Genomic DNA, 20,002 nt, shown 5'->3' with positions numbered 1-20,002 from the left:
AAAAAAATATTGTATTGTTCTTATTAATACCCTTAGGGATGGTAATAAGAGCAATAATAAAGATATATTATTTTTTTAAATATGTCCTATGTAGATGTAGACATCGTCTAATTACAATTATTTTTTTTTTTTATTAGAAGTAAATGGAATGGTAACCCCGTCTGCGCTAACGGGATACGCTGGCGGGGCACCAGTGAATTAGCCCATCATGATGAATTCAGCAGTAATTAATCAGTCAGTCTCCATTACTAACAATCCCTTTCCCCCCATTACAATCGTATTAGATTTAAAGCGTAGAACTATATTAGGATTACCAGCCAAAATTAACTGCTTAGCTAGATAACTTAGCTGGTAATCTTTGGGGTAAGGGATTGTTAGTAATGAAGACTGAGACCCATTGCTAGCAATATACCCAACCAGGTCGACCTCCTCGAGGTTCCCCCTGGAAACTATCATGGTTAATTCCTAATGAATTCACCGTGATAACCTAACTGGCCTGTTTTCATTCTCATCTATCACCCTTCACTGGTGTTCCGCCAGCATATCCCATTAGCGCAGGCGGGGTTATCATTCCAATTTCACCCATCAGCTGGTAATCTTTTTGATGATGAACAAATTTGTCTATAGGGAACAATTGTAATCTAATCAATTGAACACACCTCTATTGTTTGTTTACAATGCTATTACTAGTTATACTAGTTACCCATCTTCATATAGGCAGCAAGAAAACTCGTATCTACACTGCAGATTATATTTTTATCATCATGTCACAATACAAGACGCTCACACAGAAAATAACAGTAAAAAACAATAAGATGATTGACTTTGGTTTGTTTATTAAATTATAAATAATAAAAATCTTTTTTAAAATGCACACCCAAATACATAAAAATAAGTTCATAACAAATTAATTTGGTCCCAAATAAATAGTAAAATAATTTAATATGTAAATAAAAAAAAAACAACAATATTATAATAAAAGTACTGATCAATTTTGGCAATGGTTAATGGATTCTACTTACATTATTTGTTAACTCTTATTTGAAATAATATAACATATTAAAATGTACAGTGTACATTCAGTCACACAATTATCGCTAGCACACCTCGGTAGTTCCTCTCAGTCTACGTTTGAGACTATATTTACATGTTACAGGGCAGCCAAGGAACAAAACGTACTCACAAGAATACATAGAACGACATATAGACAAACCATATTCACTTTGTCGCCTAAGAAAACTATAAAGCTTGCTAAATCATTGAAATCTCATAACTATAATATCGAGAAAGAAGTTTACTGGAATGTATAATAAATCATAAGGATTGCACAAGACAAGAGCCGCAGTGAGAGATACATATAACAAATACTGAAACGTGGATGAAACGACGCAGAAAATCTGGTACTCTTACATGAAATGAGATCACATGCTTCATGAATACTTCGCTATTTTAAAATACTAAAAGTCTGGTGATACACAAATGGACACCATTATGCTAAGTACAGTTTGTGCAAAATACAGTACATAAATAAATGCCAAAGTAACCAAAATCAACTTGCATTGTTACATCATACCAACTTAATACAAATTATCGCACTGCTATCTTGTTAATATATAGTTGACAGTAGTTACATGAACGTTATATCCTATTCATCTTATTTATAATATTAATTTTTCTAAGAAAAAAATGTTAAAGTATTTCATGACTTGAAATAGCTTACAATTCATCTTATGACTAGATTGAGCCAGTATTTTTCTCACAGTCCATTATTTCTCATTGAACTCGAAGAAAATCTGACACAATTAATACAAAATTTAGGAACAATGAAAAAACATGTGGATCCAACGGAATACAAGTAAAATAATTAAATAGAGCATAAATAGATTACAGTAGAATAGACAGTCTAGATAAATGAGTACTACTCAACCTGTTCCGTATTGACTTACATCTAATTTTCGATTAATAGTATTCGTTTCTTCGTTTGAAGCAGCACTAACGTCACTAAACCCTAAGCTATAGGTCAGATGGCACTCTGTACGCTATCGGACACAGCTCACCAGTCCTTCACCGACGTCGTGTAGGCACAGTCACATGAACATTAGCTGGTACACGCAGCAAACGCTGGTCTTAGAACGTAATTACATTTTATTGGCTGTATCATAATGCATTCGAACCCGAATCAATTTGATACTAGGTTGGCGTATATAAAACGATAAAATTGCAAACTTGTACAGGGAGATCACTGAATTAGATCGAACAATGAAGTGTTGGAAATGTACAGGTACAAAACAGAAAGGGAAAACCAGCATGGTACAGTGGACGATGTAATTACGGAGAAATCGTGGCCACGTCTGCAAGACGAGAACTTTTATTTTAATGCTGCTTCATTTAGCTGCCAGACGTTGCGCCACATCACCGAGCTCTAAGAACTCTCGATTAGTTCTCGGACCGATGTCTCGGCGAAGTGGGAAGGGGTGGGTTTATTTCTTTTTGGCTTTCTTCTCAGCCTTTTTGAGGGCTTTGAGGTGTTTTTCGTGAGCAGTGCGCAATTCTTTCAGGCGACGTTTCATACGACGACGGTCATCCCCGGGAAGCCCTAGTAGCTTGAGGTCAGCGGAGCTAAGTGCTAGCAGCAGGCTGCCGTCGACACCGCGCGCTGCAAACGCACCCGCGTGCCGCTCTAGTCCGTCGCCCAGGCCGGACACCCACTGCCATACCTGATACAATTTATCAGAAACATTCATAATTCGGTTTGACTTTGGACCAAATTAATTTAGTTTTTGGAATTCTGTGTCTTCGCATTTTCCTTTTATTTCTCAACAACTAATTTATACAATCAATATACAGATTACATATATAAACCTTCAGTAAAAGTAAATCTAAAGGACATATTAAAATCTATTGGACGATTTAGAAGTAAGCAGAAAAACAGATGTAGTTAATGACTATGTTATATACTATAAAGATAAGGAAAGAATAAATCAATGTACCTGCTGCTTGGTCCAGTGGTTAATGGGGTGCGGCGCCGGGCCGGGAGGCGGCGGCGACAAGCTCGCCTCCGACGCGGCCGTCGACAGCGGCTGCCACGGCACCTCGCCGCCGACTACGCAAGCCGGAGCTTTCTTCACTATAACCACACGGCATTACATCCCGCTATACAGTCGCGATGTCATACTCGCAATCGCCTCCAACGTTAGCACCGCATATGGTAATAATTTCTATATCAACCCCGCAAAAGTTTTATACATATGTTGCATCTTTTATAGTATACTTTTTAATCAAGATTAATAGATTATGTATTTTTATGGACATAGAGTAATCTTCTGATAGGGGTTATTTGTGTAAAATACCAATTTTGTTTCCTGAATACAGTTCAGTTCTTTATTTCATTAATTATTTCATTTATTTAGATTTACAACAAATCCTTCAATTTGAAATTGAATTAACCAAAGGGGAAAATACAAATTCTAAACACATAGTGAATTAATGCACAAGTAACATGTACACTAAATGTTTATAGTCCATAGCTCAAGTGCATATTGAATAAATTATTTTAATATGATACATTCTTTAGCAGGGAGAACTATTCATATAATATTACAAGTTGGTGCCAACATTGGTGACTGTATACAATGTTACATCACGCATATAGATACGCAATAATAATACAGATATTACTACCCAATTGTTGATTAGTGGTATATTTACATAAATAAATACATATTATATAGATACATTAACCATATGGTCCCGACATAGAATGGCCCACCCCTTCCTTTCCCGTGGGTGTTGTAAGACGCAACTAAAGGAACTTAATGGTTGAGAAGTAGGTAGCAGCGTCTCTTTTAAAATGTCACCAAAACTTAATTGCAGTTGCCAACCCCTCTGCCAAGCGTGGCTACTATTGGAAAAACCCTTCTTATGGGGGAAGCCTATGTTTATCAGTGGACAGTTAACAGCTGATATGATGATATACAAATTTAAAACATAATTTTAATAGAAATTATAAAAAAAAAAAAAAAAACATCAGACAATCCACCTAATCGTAACGTAACAAATCATGCATTGCTTCATCATGGAAAAAATTAAGAGAAAAAAGTAAAAGTCAGTGATGAGTAAATAGAAAAAGAATAAGCACATAAAAATGTAGAAATAAAATTCTATTTCATCCACCACCTTATAAAAGTACTTAATCGTATCTCTACCGACGATTATTGCCTATAAATATTTATAAGTTTTTCATAATAATATCAAATTAGTCAATTATAAAAAAAATATTACTACTACTAGTAATTTTTTTTATTATGTTTCAACCAAAATAAAAGTAATTTTGTTAAAAATATTCCCTTACTGGTCCCCAAAACAATTGAAACAAACTCGCCGGTAATGGTACAAAGATAAAGTACCTTACATAAATAACATTGAATGCAAACCATACGTCAAATAATGGGTTAGATTCTAAATTGCCATTTCTATAAACCTATTTCTAAGATTAAAATTTCAATTCGATATCACAGTGAAATTTTTTATTTTAAGGAAAAATTATTACATTTTTAATTAATGATGGGCCATAAAATAATATTTTCGAGAAATTGTCAAATTAAAATATTAGTTTAAGGGTCAGGTTTAGAGAAATAGCTCTTCAGAATCGGTCCCATTGAATACTTTTGTGTTTATACATGACAATCAATACCGTTATTAGTATCACATTGCATGTTTTAATTTTTAAAACCAATCTTGAACAAGAAGCGACGATTATCATGTAAAAACTGTCATTAATAAATTTATCAACGAGACTAGAGCAAAGTATGTTATTTATCGCATCATACTCGGCCATATTTAAAAAATAGCGTAGTGTAGGTCATTTGGATTAGAGCAATCTCATATACAACGTGCGGGATTAAGAAATATTCATGCAATGGCGAGTATATACGTTATATATATTATAGAATCTGTTTCAAACATCGGTACAAGAGTACCGACCTCGTTTATTCCAGTCTCGTTGACTGCACTATAATGAAACGTGAAACGATAGATACAAAAAAACTATGTGTTAATTGAACTAGCCATGATGATTGATGATTGATTGATCAATTTGAATTTATGATTCTAAATTCAAATTGATCAATTCGAACATTCTCCATAATTACTACTCCAATAATAGGCACAGTTGTAACAGAGGGTTCGATTCTGAGGCGCCATTTCTCTAAACTTATGTCTCAACCTAATATTTTAATTTGATACTTTAGCGAAATTACTGTTTTATGGACCATTATAGTTTAAAACTATAATAATTTTGTTTTAAATCTATTCGAAATGTAATTATATCGGTCCTTAAAATAAAAATTTTGCTGTGATGTCAAATTAAAATTTTAATTTTAGAAATAGTTTTAGAAAAATTATGCCTCAGAATCGACCACAGTGTGATTTATGTTGCCAGTTAATATTGACAAATAAATAGTAGTTATTCTGGATAATTCCAACGAATTCGGACAGGTTCACATAGCCCACAACAAATGCTGGTCTCGGCCGGCACCGACCTCTGGCGTTAGCCTCGCTGACGGCCTGCCTGATCTCGTCGACGAGGTCGTTAGTGAGTTGCACGGGGTCAGGCTGTGGCGGCGACGAGCCAGTCGCGAGTCGTCGCTCTCGCTCCGCTAACACTTGCTTCAGTTGCTCTGCCAGCGACGCCGCCGGACCTAATGCCACAGTACAAACAGCCCGTATGTCAACTGCGCACCCATGCCACGCTATCACGGTACAACTGTACTGTCCCAGACACGGCCACGACCCGCTGCGAGCACCTAACTCTGATTTGCTACAGAATTACAAATACGATCACTTCAAGCGGGATTAATCACAATCACATCAGTTATATACCATTAAGCTAAAATCTAAGCACAGTAACGACTGTGAGGTCAAGGTTTTGTGTAGTGTTTCATTCAGTATCAGTTTTTACGAAATGGGCATGTTCGGAGATGTCAGTCAAAGATGGTATGTGGGTAAAGCCATGTTATATTGTTCAGGTTGCGGACATTATTAAACACAATGCATAGTGATAATAGTGTAGATTTGATACCTGTTAATGGATGGTGCCTGTGATCTCGCGAGTATATACCGTCGTCGGTCCCGCTGCCAACAGAACTGCCACAACTTTGTCGAGTTTCACGCTGTATAAAAATATAGTATTGCATTAAACTATCAGCCATATAATATTTAATTTTCCAACATTAAACAAAATATTTGTTTTTTCAAAAAACAACTGCGAATGAATGCTAGTAACATTAGATCCACATATTGTATCATATATTTTTTAGAAATTGGTCAATTAATAATAAATTTTCACCACAATATGGGAAATTTAAGTCTATTGATTTATTATCGGATTCTCGATAGGAATATAATCGTGATAGAATTCTGTCAGCTAATAATATAGCAACAGATATATTATTTATATAAATACCATCAACAAAAGAGACATAATATAGTAGATGTCATCAAATAAATCAATGTCGGAATTGGTTGTTTCGTGTAGGTATTATTAATGAAACGTACACTCATCGTGCCATGCCCGGTGTTGGGTGGTGCTCCTGACGTAGATTCACTGAGGGACTCGTCAGCCGAGTCATTATAAGAGTCATCGAGACCGTCGTACTGCAATATAATAATTCAATTTTAATAAAATAATATTTAATAGTAAATCATGTTTGTGTGTGGATGTTGGGTCACATAGTCATACCAACAAATAATAATAATAAAATTTAACACTATTTTCATCTGACAACAACACTAATTGAAAAGTAGTACTCTTGAATGCAATGTATTATATTTTTATTCAACTTTGATTTAGACCAAGTTTCATTAAAGTCCTATACCTGCATTATTACTTGCATAAACCAGATAAGATCTTAAGCTATTATGGATTGCTCGTTGTAATCAGTAATAAATTACCAACATCTTAACTTTAATTGAGCAACAAATAAGAAGTAACTAATCTATATTTATTCGAAACTTATACTAGAAATAGTTATAAATAGAATAATATAAGAATATGCGGACAACAATTTATTACTAATAATCTTATCATAACATCAACATAACTATTTCCTCATTATTTTCATAAACGTAAAATAAAGAGAATTTCGCATCTCACAGCTGCGTTTCTAACGGTCTGGCATTCTAACGTTTGTGCTCGTGGCGATTTCTTGTTTGATATTTTTATATTTTATTTTGTAAATATTAATATAATAGTAAACAAATATATAATTTCCAACATTAAAATGGAAAATAATAATAAAGATCAGATTAATGGAGTAGTACTTCAATGAAATTGACTGTGATACTTTTAAAGATTGTAATGGAATAATAGGTTACTAAAATTCAACATCAAAAGTGTTCCTTTGCCAAAAATGTTTTAGTTCGCTAGCAGAGTACTCTTTAAAGAATCAATTAGAAACATTGAAAAAATTGTTTTTAAAAATGGAATATAATTGCGACGTTGCCGCTCTTCGGTAATCAAGAGTAAGGGAACTTCCAGCAGCAGTATTTCCGAACCGATACGACAACATAACCTTCAAGAAAAGATTATATTCCTTTTTAAAAGGCCGGCAGCACACCTGCAATACCGCTGGTGTTATGGGTGATCATGGGCAGCGGTAGTCACTTACCATCAGGTGAGCCGCATGCTCGTTTGCCCCCTGTGTTGTAAAAAAAATTATTATTTAGCTGCCTTTTTTATACCACTAAGCTGGCAAGCAAGCATACGGCCTACCTGATGAGAAACGGTTGCCGTAGCCAATTACCGCTTGTAATACCAGAAGCATTACGTGCGCGTTGCCGACCCTAAAGCGATTCTTAAAAAAAAAAAAAGTAAGGCTCCCGATCGACAGCGTGTGAGGCGTGCACACTGACCGAGCTGGCGTTGCTGAGCGAGTGCGGCGAGTGCGGCGCGTGGTGGCGGTGGCGCGCGAGGTCGGTGCGCGCGCGGTGCGCAGACGTGTCCAGCAGCGCGCCGCGCGGCACCGCCGCGTCCAGCTCGCGCCCCGCCGCCTCCCCCGCACCACCCGCCGACACCGCCACCCCCGCCGACACCTGCCCCCCCGCCGACGCCGCCGACGCCGCCGCCGCCTCGCGGCTCGACACCAACGCGCTCACGGACACGCCGCTCAGCGTCTCGCCCACCGAGCTCGCGGCTACTGTCGACGTACTGCAAACAAACGTACCATTGTACTTTATAGATCTTACACACGACGCTGTTGAATAGACAACATTATATGTCGAAAAACTTACAGAATACGACAAGAAAAACAATGAAATAACACCTGTAGTACCTGATTTATTTTGACGCCTAGAAATACTGTAAGTCAAAATATAAATTAAAGTACTTGAAACTGCAATAAGCAGCACTTTGTCCATATCCTACATGTTCCCTATCCGACAAAATTCATATATTGACAGCGCTCATAAGTTTAGCCTATCCAAACGACGTAACTGTCTGTCAAGTTTTTAAGATAATTTAATATTCTTCAATACTCCTAATTTATTATTTAAAAAGTAAAAGCGAACTAAAACATTAATAACAGAATACGTTGAAATTAAATATAATCTACCACTGCTCCACTACTTCGTATTTTGGTTTAAAATTCTTCAAACACATTTGCAATTAAAATCCAAATTCTCAGTGACAAGTTAATAAGAATATTATTTCACAATTGTGATGTTGCCATACTTCGGTAAGCAAAAGTTATGAACGCTCTTAAAATTTTTATGTTAGTTAACATAGAATGCGATATTCTCTTTGTCTGGCGATGTATTCCTTGAAGATATAGATAAAATACATAGTACTATATAATATAAAAAAAACAATGTTTCAAAAATCATGTTCAAAGTACATTATAACATAACAGTGGAAATGAATGTAGATTTTTCTCATTCTCATATTCATTTTTCATTATCGGCTGTATACTTACAGCTTATCAGGGGCAGTTGTAGCCGCCGTAGTAGTGACAGGCACGCTCGCTGCTGTAGTGACGGCCGGCACCATCGCGGGCTCAGGGGCGACGGTACTTGCGACTTCTGTGGTGACAGTATTGACGGGCGCCTTGTGGTCAGCGGTGGTGGCAGTAACGTCGCCGATGTCTGGAGCCTCCCGACGACGATCCGACTTGTCTACCTTCGCGTACTCGTCCTCGATAGGGGACAAGTCGGAAAGATCGCTGTCTGAACTCCATGGATCTAAAGTTATAATAATGTTAATATTATCAATATCTTCCTACCCTTATCCCAATTTGAATATTATATGAATAAATAATTAAATAATAGCACCAATGGACAGAACAATATTATGGAAGAATTCGAAATAGATTTCAATTTTTGTTTCCAGTATTTAAAAAAAAATACAGACTACTAATTTGTAAACTGGCAGCACCGTTTGTAAACAGATATATGCATATTTTACTCAACTAGTTGTTATCTTGTAGAAGTACATATCACTTGTTATTTGAATTGAATTATTTTCTTTAATTCCACTACCATTATTTTGTGTATGACTGCTAACACTTAAAAATTGTTTTCGTATCGCAAACAGTGCGTGAACAAAATGGCAGTCGAAAATTGACGGCTAATACAAGTATGGAAAGGTATGGAACTTTTGGTAGTAACATCTCAGCTCTATCTATATAAAATAGTCAATCTTCAAGTGTTGGCAGTCACACATATACTAATGGTAGCGAAATTAAATAATGTTATTCAAATAACCAGATAAATGTAATTAATAATAATTATGGACAAACGAGTAGTAACTTGTGATTGTCGCATGAATCTAAGTTGCTCGTCCAAAATTATTATTTACTTAAGATAATTTTTAATCTATTGTCGTACACATACCGTTAATAAGAAGTGGATCGGGGTCGGGTCGCCGCGGCAAAGGCGGCGTTTCCCGCCGAGCCGATGGCTCATGTGGCAGCATCACCGGCAAGCCTGCTTTCTTTTGCGTCTCCTGTATACGAAATGAAATATTAGCAAACTACGCCAAACACATCATGTAATTTTTTTTAAGAAGTATTAGATTTTGCATTTGTGAGAACGAAAAGGACTTAATAAGTGATGTGCTCAAAAAGGTCGAAATTGAAAGTAATTCTTGAAATTTTTGATAGAATAATCTGGAGGAAGCGAAAAATATCTATTTAAATCAGAGCATTTCAATATTTAATCATCAATATCTCTTAATTGACATTTAAAAAATAGAATATTGAATTTTGTTCTAACTTACATATATCTTTTTTCTATGTTTATATAGAAACAGAAATATTTGTAATGTAAATGTATAACATGGTGAACGAAAAAGGTAGAAAACGTTAAACAGGGCGATATTCTGAAGAATGAAACTAAAATTAAAATATTTGTCGTTGGCAGAATTTGTCGTAAAAATAAACACCGATAGCCATTGAAAAAAAAAACAACAAAAATAATTCCCGACTAGGATATTGTCTGTGTGTGCTGTAACTGTGTGACAGTGGCTCGGTGTTGTACTCACGAGCAGCAGCACCTCGAGGCGCGCGACGCGGTCGTGCAGCGCGGAGAGCGCGGCGGCGTACTCGCGGTGCGCGTCGCGCAGCGCGCCGCTCCACCACTCCTCGCGGGCGCGCACCAGCGCGCGCGTGCGACGCCACTCGCGCAGCGCACGCCGCGCCTGCGCACCACACACACGCACAACACGTTACAACAGCGTCGACGTCACGCACGCAATACAGTACTAGCCACTACCCACCCGTCCCAGCTTCACACGAACGCAACGTACAAACACTAGAGGGAGACTTTATACAAAAGTCGTTTGCTTAGATACCTCTGTCCTGTGTTTCTACCGTGAAGCAGTTGTGTTTGCATGGCTGTGTTTCGGTTGGAAGGATGGGATATGGCAGTGAATTTACAAGGTACAAAGGAATAACACCCTAGTCCTCAGGAATGGCAACGCATGGGGGGTATCATGGGCGAAACAGTACTCTCTGTTATATCCATAGTACTGTTCATGTCTATAGGCGACGGTTACTACTTTACATCAGGTGGGTAGTTAGCTTGTTTGCCATTCTAAACTGCATAGAAAAAAACAGTGCGGTGTCAGTGTGAAGTGATTCATAATATTACTAATTGTATCCATCTACATAGCTTTCCAATTTTCACATAATTGGTATAATAATTTATTTTTAAATATTGAAATGGTTATAGAAAGCTATCTGTATCTGTAAAATGCCAACACTAGCTTTTTTGTAGTTCTAATAAAGAAGAACGACTATATCTTACATTGTTATATTTTAGCATTTTCTGTGAAAGCTCTGAGTCACTTGATTCCTTCTATCATCACAAGCAATTATCGTCATATTTCAACAAATTAACATAAAATAATATTAACCTATACATTTTATACGTACCTTCCTCTTAAATTAATCTATCTATTGATGAAAACCGCATTAAACTCCATTGTAAAACAGACGGCGGGAAGCCACTTTGTTTTAAACTATGTTGAGATTAGGAAAAAATATGCTCGCCATTATATTCCATAATGGGGATAGTCGGAAACACTTATAAAATGTTGACACACATACTCACTATACTGTTGACATACAATATGTTTTAATTCAATCTCATCTCGTGTTGCAACTTACAACAACACACACGTAATGCATGTCATATAACCAAATGTATTATATTTAATAAAAAGTAAATATTCATAACCGTAATTCCTTATTAGACATTTATCGAATGTTATCAATGTAATAAATGAAAAACAAAGATATACCCACTGCATCACCAATTTTTTTAAATTATCAAATTTCGATTAGAGGTTATGGATAAATGGGTTTATTACCTACATAAATTAATGACCTACATAAATTTAATGAAAACGATGCTGTAAATTCGAGTTATGCAACAGACGCTTGTTCAGTACAGCATATGATGCATAAACGCTCGAGGGGTTAAGAAATGTATTTTTATACAGAAATTTTAGTTTTAAAATTAAATAGTAAATATTCAATATGTACGACATGTACATAAAATTATTAAGTTTTTTTGTATTTGATGGCCTGTTCTAAGTAAAAAATTATTAAAGTTTCCTATCATTCCTATTGAAGTGATTGTTTTATTGTACACCATTAGTAGCAGATTTTTTATTCACGCTACCTAGTTTTTCAGTCCGTATTACTAACAATCAATCCCCTTTCCACTCGCTACTGTACTGAGAGTGTAGAGTGTAGCTCGGCACCCACCTTGTCGTACTTGCGCTGTGCGCGGTGCGCGGTGTCGGCGGCGCTGGCGAGCGCCCGCCGCATGTGTTCGTCGGGCGCACGCTGCGAGCTCCACGCCCGAACACGAGCACTTATTTCAGCGCTGCTGCCACCGCCCGCCTCCATGCCCACCAACTGCAGAAAAGTTGCAACGTTATATACACATAACACACGCTTCCAAATATTAATTGCATAGATATTATTCGTAGATTGCAAGACTTTCAATTTATAAAGTAAATAGATGCGATGTTTTCATCAATTTCGAACCAATTTTGACAAATATTGATATTTAAGCTAGATTGATATTACGAGTACAGTGCCAGACGTTGTTCATTCTCAACCCAATCTCGCTCTGATGAAATATTATTTTATATAAAATTCATACTACAGTCGAGTCCAGTTACAATGTTGAAGTGTTTCTATTCACAAGACTGATATCCGGATAGATCGGATCGAAAATAAACAGTGACCGGTATTATAGTGTGAATGTTGTCTAAGACTCATGTTAATTTTGTTACGATTGAAGATACTAGTCACATTAAAAAAACAGTACAGGTGAATCGAAATTTCTTTTAAAGTCAACGTCTTTTTTCTTTTTAAAATCAAAATATTTGATAAATAAATAAACTCTTTTTTTGAACCACCTATTTGTGTGTGTATATTGGCAACAGTTACTTTTGTGTCAGTCTGTATGCCGTAAATATATCATAAAAAAAACTTTAGAATATATAAGTGAATTGACAGCAAAATAAAAGAGTGTATTAAGGTTTCTTCAGGATCAGCAACACGCATCATGTTACCCCTAGTGTTGCAGGCGTTTATAAGCTACAGTGACTGTTTACCATTAAAGAGTCCATATCCTTGTTTGCCACCTTTGTGGTATAAAAAAATATTGGATATATTTTACAGGAACAAACATTTGCTGCTCAAATTATTTCTTTCCAGTATCTATAACAACAGATTACCTCGTGCAGCAAAGCTCGTAGTTCGTTGATCTCCGGGTGCCGAGCCTGAGTGGTGCTGTCGGCGGCCGCCTGCTGGTTAGCATCCTCTTCCTCGCTCTGCTGACGACGTTGTCGCTCGCGTGCCGCTCTACATAAATATAAAATAAATTATAGCACTACATAGACTAAATTATGAATTTACAATAAAAGATCAATGAAAAAAGAATTTACAAAATTCTTCATAAATGGCAAAGAATCACCAAAGAATAGTCTCGGAATGTTTACACTAAACAAAAACTAGTTTAACAACATTAATTTCCCGACATATTTGTCGGGAACTAACACAAATACTTTTATTCATTTAAAAAAAAATTCTATTAGATTTATTAATAAAAATACTGTGATGTAATTAATTTCATGAAATTAATCTCATTTTAACTACTACATTCATTAGTCATTGTGGTCATGCAACAGATTTTATGAAATATAATTAAAATTTTCCCCATTCAATTATATATGAAAAAAAAAACTAATGTGTATAATGCATATAATATAATTAAATATGAAAAAACTAATATGTATAACATATAATGTACTAATGCGATGTAAACCCGGTTTAGGTACCTTTCCTCTCTCTCTTTATCGGCTATTAATGACTGGCGTATGAGGTGTGCGACCTCGCTGTTCTCGGGGTCCTTCTCGCGGCCGATGAGGAACTTGACCGGTCCTGACGTGTTGCGAAGCACGGACGCCGCATACGCTTGAGTCACACCCACCTGCAGCAACGAAATATCATTACTTTTCCAGGAGGAGGCGGAATTTATTTAAGACATCAGCATGGTCTCTAATCTTAGCATTTTTCTGTGAGAAATAAATGTACCAAAAAAAGAAATCAAAGGCGGCGATGGTGTATTTTGTTACTGTAAGTTCAGTATCATTCGAAGTTAGATTGAATAATAATTGAAATAATTTATTCCCATAACAATATATTAACAATGTCAAGATTAAAATTATTTTTTTAAAACAATTTTAAATTATTATCTAAATAATAGAATGAGATTGATTCTGAAATGTCATTACTAAAATCCAAAAAAAAATAGAAGGAGGAGTAGGTAGGGAATGGCTAAATGTTAATGAATTTAAACTTATTATAATTAATGAAAAAAAAAAAAATATTACCAAGCTCTTGCCATCCACTTCAATAATTTGGTCGTTAACTTGTATGCGGCCATCTCTCGCGGCTGCACCGCTTTCAGTGATGGTTTTAACAAAAATACCAAGTTTCTCCAACCCGGCGTCAGCACCGACACCCATTCCTGTAAAAATTAATAGTAATAATTATTTTCTACTAAAACATTTGTTAACTGCAAATTCTGGTTAAATTTTTAACCACCACATAATAACCACTGTTAGTAAACAATTTAATCTGAAGAATAGTAGTAGACTCCGTTCCTATTACTTAGATATTCTCGATAAAATAAAAACAATTTCAAAATGTTGTTACATTTATTACGTCAATATCTAACATGTAACTGTCTGAAACTATAGTCGTAAGTTACCTACTGTATTTAATATTTTACAATTAGGTAATCTTCCAAATACATGTTTCTTATTTTGAATTTAGAACGTACCAATAATAGATAGACCTAGACCATCAGCGCCCTTGATAAGGTCCACAGGAAATACATCCATTTTCTCCACGCGTTTCTCCAGCTCGTACTCGGCCGATGCGGCCACTGGGTCAACATCTTCGTTGCGTCGGTCGTAATCACTTATTGAGTGAGTGGAGAATACGCGCATTGGATTCGTACTGTGAAATAATATGAAAAAATAAAAGGGAGTGTTGACACTGTGTGCAAATACCATTGTATGAATTTTTTTAAGTCACATAAAGGAGAAGGGTGACAGTTCGAAAGAGAAGCAGAGAATGTCCATACTGTATAAACTAATATTATTACTTATACTGTGGGTCTGCAATGCAGCTTGATTTTACGTACTTACAAAATTTCATTATGTAGTTTACAATAGGGGGTTTTCTATAAATTAGAATTTATATTTTATAAAAAAAAAAATACCTAAATTTGACTTTGGTATTTTTCTTAACGAATACTGCAGGATAATAATCGTCGTCTTCATCTTCTTCAATTGGTGGAAGACCAGCCATCTAAAAATCACAATATTTCTAAAATTACATCTCTAACATACTTAGATAATATTTATTTATATACTGATGATATATAACAAACATAATTTACTTCCGGTGCCATTTTTTTGATATAAATAAGCAAAAGAGTTTTCGGCTCTAAATTTAGATTTAGAATTCCTATAGGAAAATCAAAAAAGTTGACGACGAATGCCAAAAGACAAGGAATTTTCTATAAGGTTTTGTATATACAGAAAAGGGTTTTCAATCGACTCACTAAGGAGTTTTTATAAGTAACAATATGACTAAACAGTTATTATGTTGCATGCCAAACTGGCTGAATGTGCAAGCTACTTATTGTCATTGATTCTATCCCATTATGGACTACATTCACAGCAAATAAATATAATTTTATTTTCATTTTAATTTGAAAAATATGACGCCTACTATTGTTTCTTCTTCATTATTAATTTTTAATGCTTCCTATCCAAAACACGGATTACTTAAAATCATCTATATATATCTCACCTCAGTATAAAAATGTCCATCCTCAAAGTAATGTATTCCGTTTTCTTCGCCGAGTTCTCGCAATGAGCGAGGTGGATAATAATCGAACACGGTGCCTGACTCATTCTCCGGCTCGGGTTCTGTGCCCGGCTCGGGCTCTCGCTCAAGCTCGCGCTCGGGTTCGCGCTCGGGCTCGCCCTCGTGCGGCATCTTGCGGTCACCCCCGGCCATACCATTTTCAGCCTCAAGCGAAACGAACTCATAGCTCTCATCCACTGACTGCATACTGTTTAATATATAAAAACAAAATTAAATATATACATTTTGTTGGCTGTATTAAAGATGTTTAAAATTCAATAAATAACGTCAATAAAAAAATAACTTTGTTCTATTTTTAGTTTGTTACATCATATTAAATAGTTATTTAAATAAAAATTACAAATGGCGATTATTTGATTGGGCGGTTAATATTGGTAGGTATTATCACTATTATTATCATTGCAGCCTGTATCTATCCACTACTGGATATAAGGCTTCCACATAAGGGGAGTTTTGCTAGTAGTTGCTACAATTGGCTGACAGGTTGGCAACCGCAGTTAGGCTTTCAGGGATATTTTAAGATCGACGTTGCTGCCCATCCCTAACTACCTTTTGTCGCTTCTTACGACATCTACGAGAAAGGAGGGGGAGGGGGAGGGGCTGCTGGGGTTTATATAGATATATCCACGGCGATTCTATAGATATATCCATTTATTATAAATAATAATAAACTCTGAAATAATTACCTCTCATAGGAGAGCACGGACTGGTAGCTGTCATTAAGCGACACGCCATTGTCGTGAGGCAGAGTGTGTGGTGACAGCATCGCCACTATCTCTTGCGCCTGCTCGTCTGACAGTAGAGCTTCTTGCCTACAATCGAACCGTCATCATGTCATTTACTGGAGATAAGATTGCATGACCCGTGGTTAATCAAATACGCCGGGAAATATTACAAGTCACTTCAGAAAGAAATTTTGGGCAGCTTTGGTTTTTAAATAATACATTTTATTTTACTAAAGTAGGTGTTATGTATATTGCGGAAGTGCATATCACTGGTTATTTGATTAGAATTATTTTGGTTAATTCGGCTACCATTAGTATGTATGTGATTGCCAACACTCCAAGAGTCATCCAGAAGTTCTATAATCTTCAGTCCACGCACGTTTTTCGTCGATTAAGTTTCTTTGAAAAAGATAATGAAATCTCTGTTACTCAAACTAACGTTATATTTTAATTTATCACATAAGTTAAAAATGAAGCCAAAGTTACTCGATTACCTGTTTCTAAAATTCAAAATGTTGAATGATAAAGTGTGCATTATTATACTGGTTATTTGATTAGAAATATTTTGTTTTTAGCAGCAATTTATTAATTTGCCTGAAGATACCTCGTTTAGAGGGAAAACACGTGTCGTAAAACGTGTGTGTTTGACAGTGGCAATCCGATATTGATGGCTAATATGGAAGGTTATAGATCTTCTGTAATAATGATTGTAATCAACTTTCTAATGTTAGCATTCGGCATGTACACCAAAGGTAACAGAATTAAACAAAATAATTCTAATCAACTAACCAGTGATATGGACTTTCGCAAAATAACACCACAAAGTAAAATGCATTATTATATTTTGGTCAGAAATTTAAATTAGTGCAACCTCTGACTCAAAAAGCATTATACTTTCGTCTTCAGAATCATTTTAGTTCACTTAAATAAATTAGTTGTTTGAATTTTGACAGTTGTTACATATGTATCTAGTCGTGCGGTATAGATCTCAAAAATATAAATTTAGGATAAATATATTTTATTATTCTTTTTGTGACTATAATAACTTTTTAATAAATATAATCGGATTTTAAAATATAGTAAATAATAATCTACAAATAAAATACACTATGATTTTTGCAAACATGTATGACAAATAAAATATTTGAGGGCTTCTGTAATTTCATTTTTTAAGAGAGCCATGTGTAACCTCCTTTTTATTACCTTACTTTGTTGCAAAGAGTTAAATGAAAAAAGTAATCAATAACTGCATTACTACTTTTAATTTAAATGGAATATTTATATACAAAAAAAAAAATACATAGCAGATACACTTTACACAAATAAAAAAATATTTTACAGATAAAAAATAAAATATTATGAATGTGGTGAGCTTACCTAAGTTTTTTCTCCAGAATACTGCAAATATGATCAGATCGTTCAAGAATGAAGCGTAGTGCGCACAGGCAGCATGCAAATGATAAAAAAATCAACATTTAATAATATTAAGCATAACAACAATTTCAACTAAATGATAAATATTATGTAGTAATACTACCTACAGAGATCAATAACTAACTACATGTGACTGAAGAGATATGTGTATAGTTTTAAGAATGCGAATTAGATATATTAAAAAGTTCATAATAATTAAAAAATAAAGTGAAACATGCACCACTAGCTGTTTTACATATAAAAATTTTCAATTAGAAATCTTTAATTACTAAATAAGTGAATAGACATAATTTTTTTATAAATTTACATAGTGAAAGTGAAAATAATATTACAAGCAAGCTGAAATAAAGAAAATATAATAATATAATTGATTGTATATAAGTTGCGTTATAGAAATTATTTCTTTTATAAGATATTGTAAAAAATATGGTACTTGATATTTAAAATTAATAGTGAACATGTACCACATCCCGTTAATTTTATTTAAACTAATAATTACTATATAATACAATTAACTAATTAGTTATAATACAATACATTGATTTATACATTATATTTAACTATAACAAATTTTATCAAATTTGTGATAATTTATTTTCAAGGTTTTTGGTGTATCAATTTTGTTTATAACTTGTTTTTGAGGAAAAATGTGACAAATGTATTTACTATTATTCACATTCTAATATTAACACAAAACATGTTATAACATAAGGATTATTGCAGAGAATTTAAATAAACCAAAATACTATAAAGCTATTAATATATTCATAAAAATTATAATACAAAATTCTGATATAAATAAAAATAGAAAATTAAATTTATCCGCGCGAATATTTCACTGATCGTCATTAAAAGTAGTCTATATCCTTCTCCATCTTATTTATTACGTACATATTAAATTTTAAAGTTATTTAAATATAAGTAAGTAAATAAGTGCTAAAAGGTAACAGACTCACTTTCATTTTTATAATATTAGGGAGTAAGGATTGTCAAGGACTCTATTATATAAAAAAATTCACTAAATTAACCCTAAAATTTTTTTTTTGATCACAATTTAAGTCAGAGACAAGGTTTTACCTCTTTATCTCATACATGAAGGAAATTTATTTACTGTTTTAAATACGAACAAATGTGTGGTCTCTTCTAAAACACTGATTAGGAGGAATTAAAATAGCCATATTACGCGAATCATATTATGATTGTTATGGTACATCTAGCAGAGTTTAATATCCGCACGCTGATCAGGGCCGTGCCTGGGTATATGGCCGCCTGCGTGCCAGTCTGTATGGCCGCCCCCAGGATAACATTAAAAAAAACTACTTTAATTTTTAATGTTTATTATTATACACAGGGCATCAAACTTCGTATCTTAATGAAAACAAACCGATTGTATTTTTGCCCAGTAAACAACTTGTAACGATTTGGCCGCCTCTTAATTTCGGCCGCCTGCGTGCGGTGCACGCAATGAACGCCCGTCAGGCACGGCCCTGACGCTGATGACATAATTAACGTTCCATTACAGTTACATACAAAATGAAGCACAAAATGGCCCTCAAGGTCAATTTTATATTTAACTAGCGTTTGTCCGCAACTTCGTACGTGTATATTTTGAAAGTAAGTAATCTTTTCTAGATGACGTATCAAAAGTTCATGATAAAACAAAATACTAGATTTTAAGGAACTTCAGGAACACAACTGTAAAAACCGTATTCAATTTGGTGCAGTAGTTTTTACATGATGCCGGATAAATACAGACAAATATATGTAATATGTACAGACAGGCAAAAATTTGAAAAAGTAATGTTTTGGCTTTTATTGCTCTAATCAAGGTCTCCTATATCATTTAAATTTTTACATATCTCTTATGTA

General features: G+C 34.7%; 1 protein-coding gene across 7 annotated transcripts in view; it reads right to left on the bottom strand.

The window, feature by feature from the left end:
- Positions 1 to 816: 816 nt before the first annotated feature.
- Positions 817 to 20,002, bottom strand: part of LOC113521486 (uncharacterized) — a 48,325-nt gene continuing 29,139 nt past the window's right edge. For 3 of the 7 annotated variants that reach the window (XM_026907012.3, XM_026907013.3, XM_052899033.1), the window contains 18 exons: positions 18,077 to 18,097; positions 16,661 to 16,786; positions 15,897 to 16,161; positions 15,301 to 15,389; positions 14,857 to 15,035; positions 14,405 to 14,541; positions 13,850 to 14,001; positions 13,247 to 13,373; positions 12,264 to 12,416; positions 10,535 to 10,690; positions 9,886 to 9,997; positions 8,970 to 9,234; positions 7,912 to 8,206; positions 6,556 to 6,654; positions 6,080 to 6,170; positions 5,541 to 5,699; positions 2,991 to 3,127; positions 817 to 2,717 (listed from right to left, as the gene is read on the bottom strand). In XM_026907012.3, the coding sequence (XP_026762813.2) occupies positions 2,481 to 2,717; positions 2,991 to 3,127; positions 5,541 to 5,699; positions 6,080 to 6,170; positions 6,556 to 6,654; positions 7,912 to 8,206; positions 8,970 to 9,234; positions 9,886 to 9,997; positions 10,535 to 10,690; positions 12,264 to 12,416; positions 13,247 to 13,373; positions 13,850 to 14,001; positions 14,405 to 14,541; positions 14,857 to 15,035; positions 15,301 to 15,389; positions 15,897 to 16,161; positions 16,661 to 16,786; positions 18,077 to 18,097 (2,800 nt within the window). In that variant the 3' untranslated portion in view covers positions 817 to 2,480. The remainder of the gene's footprint in view (positions 2,718 to 2,990; positions 3,128 to 5,540; positions 5,700 to 6,079; positions 6,171 to 6,555; positions 6,655 to 7,911; positions 8,207 to 8,969; positions 9,235 to 9,885; positions 9,998 to 10,534; positions 10,691 to 12,263; positions 12,417 to 13,246; positions 13,374 to 13,849; positions 14,002 to 14,404; positions 14,542 to 14,856; positions 15,036 to 15,300; positions 15,390 to 15,896; positions 16,162 to 16,660; positions 16,787 to 18,076; positions 18,098 to 20,002) is intronic. The other 4 variants (XM_031912841.2, XM_031912840.2, XM_031912844.2 and 1 more) reach the window with 4 other exon arrangements.

This window comes from Galleria mellonella, unplaced genomic scaffold (genome assembly GCF_026898425.1).
Source record: "Galleria mellonella isolate WM207_F2 unplaced genomic scaffold, CSIRO_AGI_GalMel_v1 utg55, whole genome shotgun sequence".
NCBI lineage: Eukaryota > Metazoa > Arthropoda > Insecta > Lepidoptera > Pyralidae > Galleria > Galleria mellonella.
Note: the sequence above shows the minus strand (reverse complement) of the source record. Positions and strands in the feature narration are given on the sequence as shown.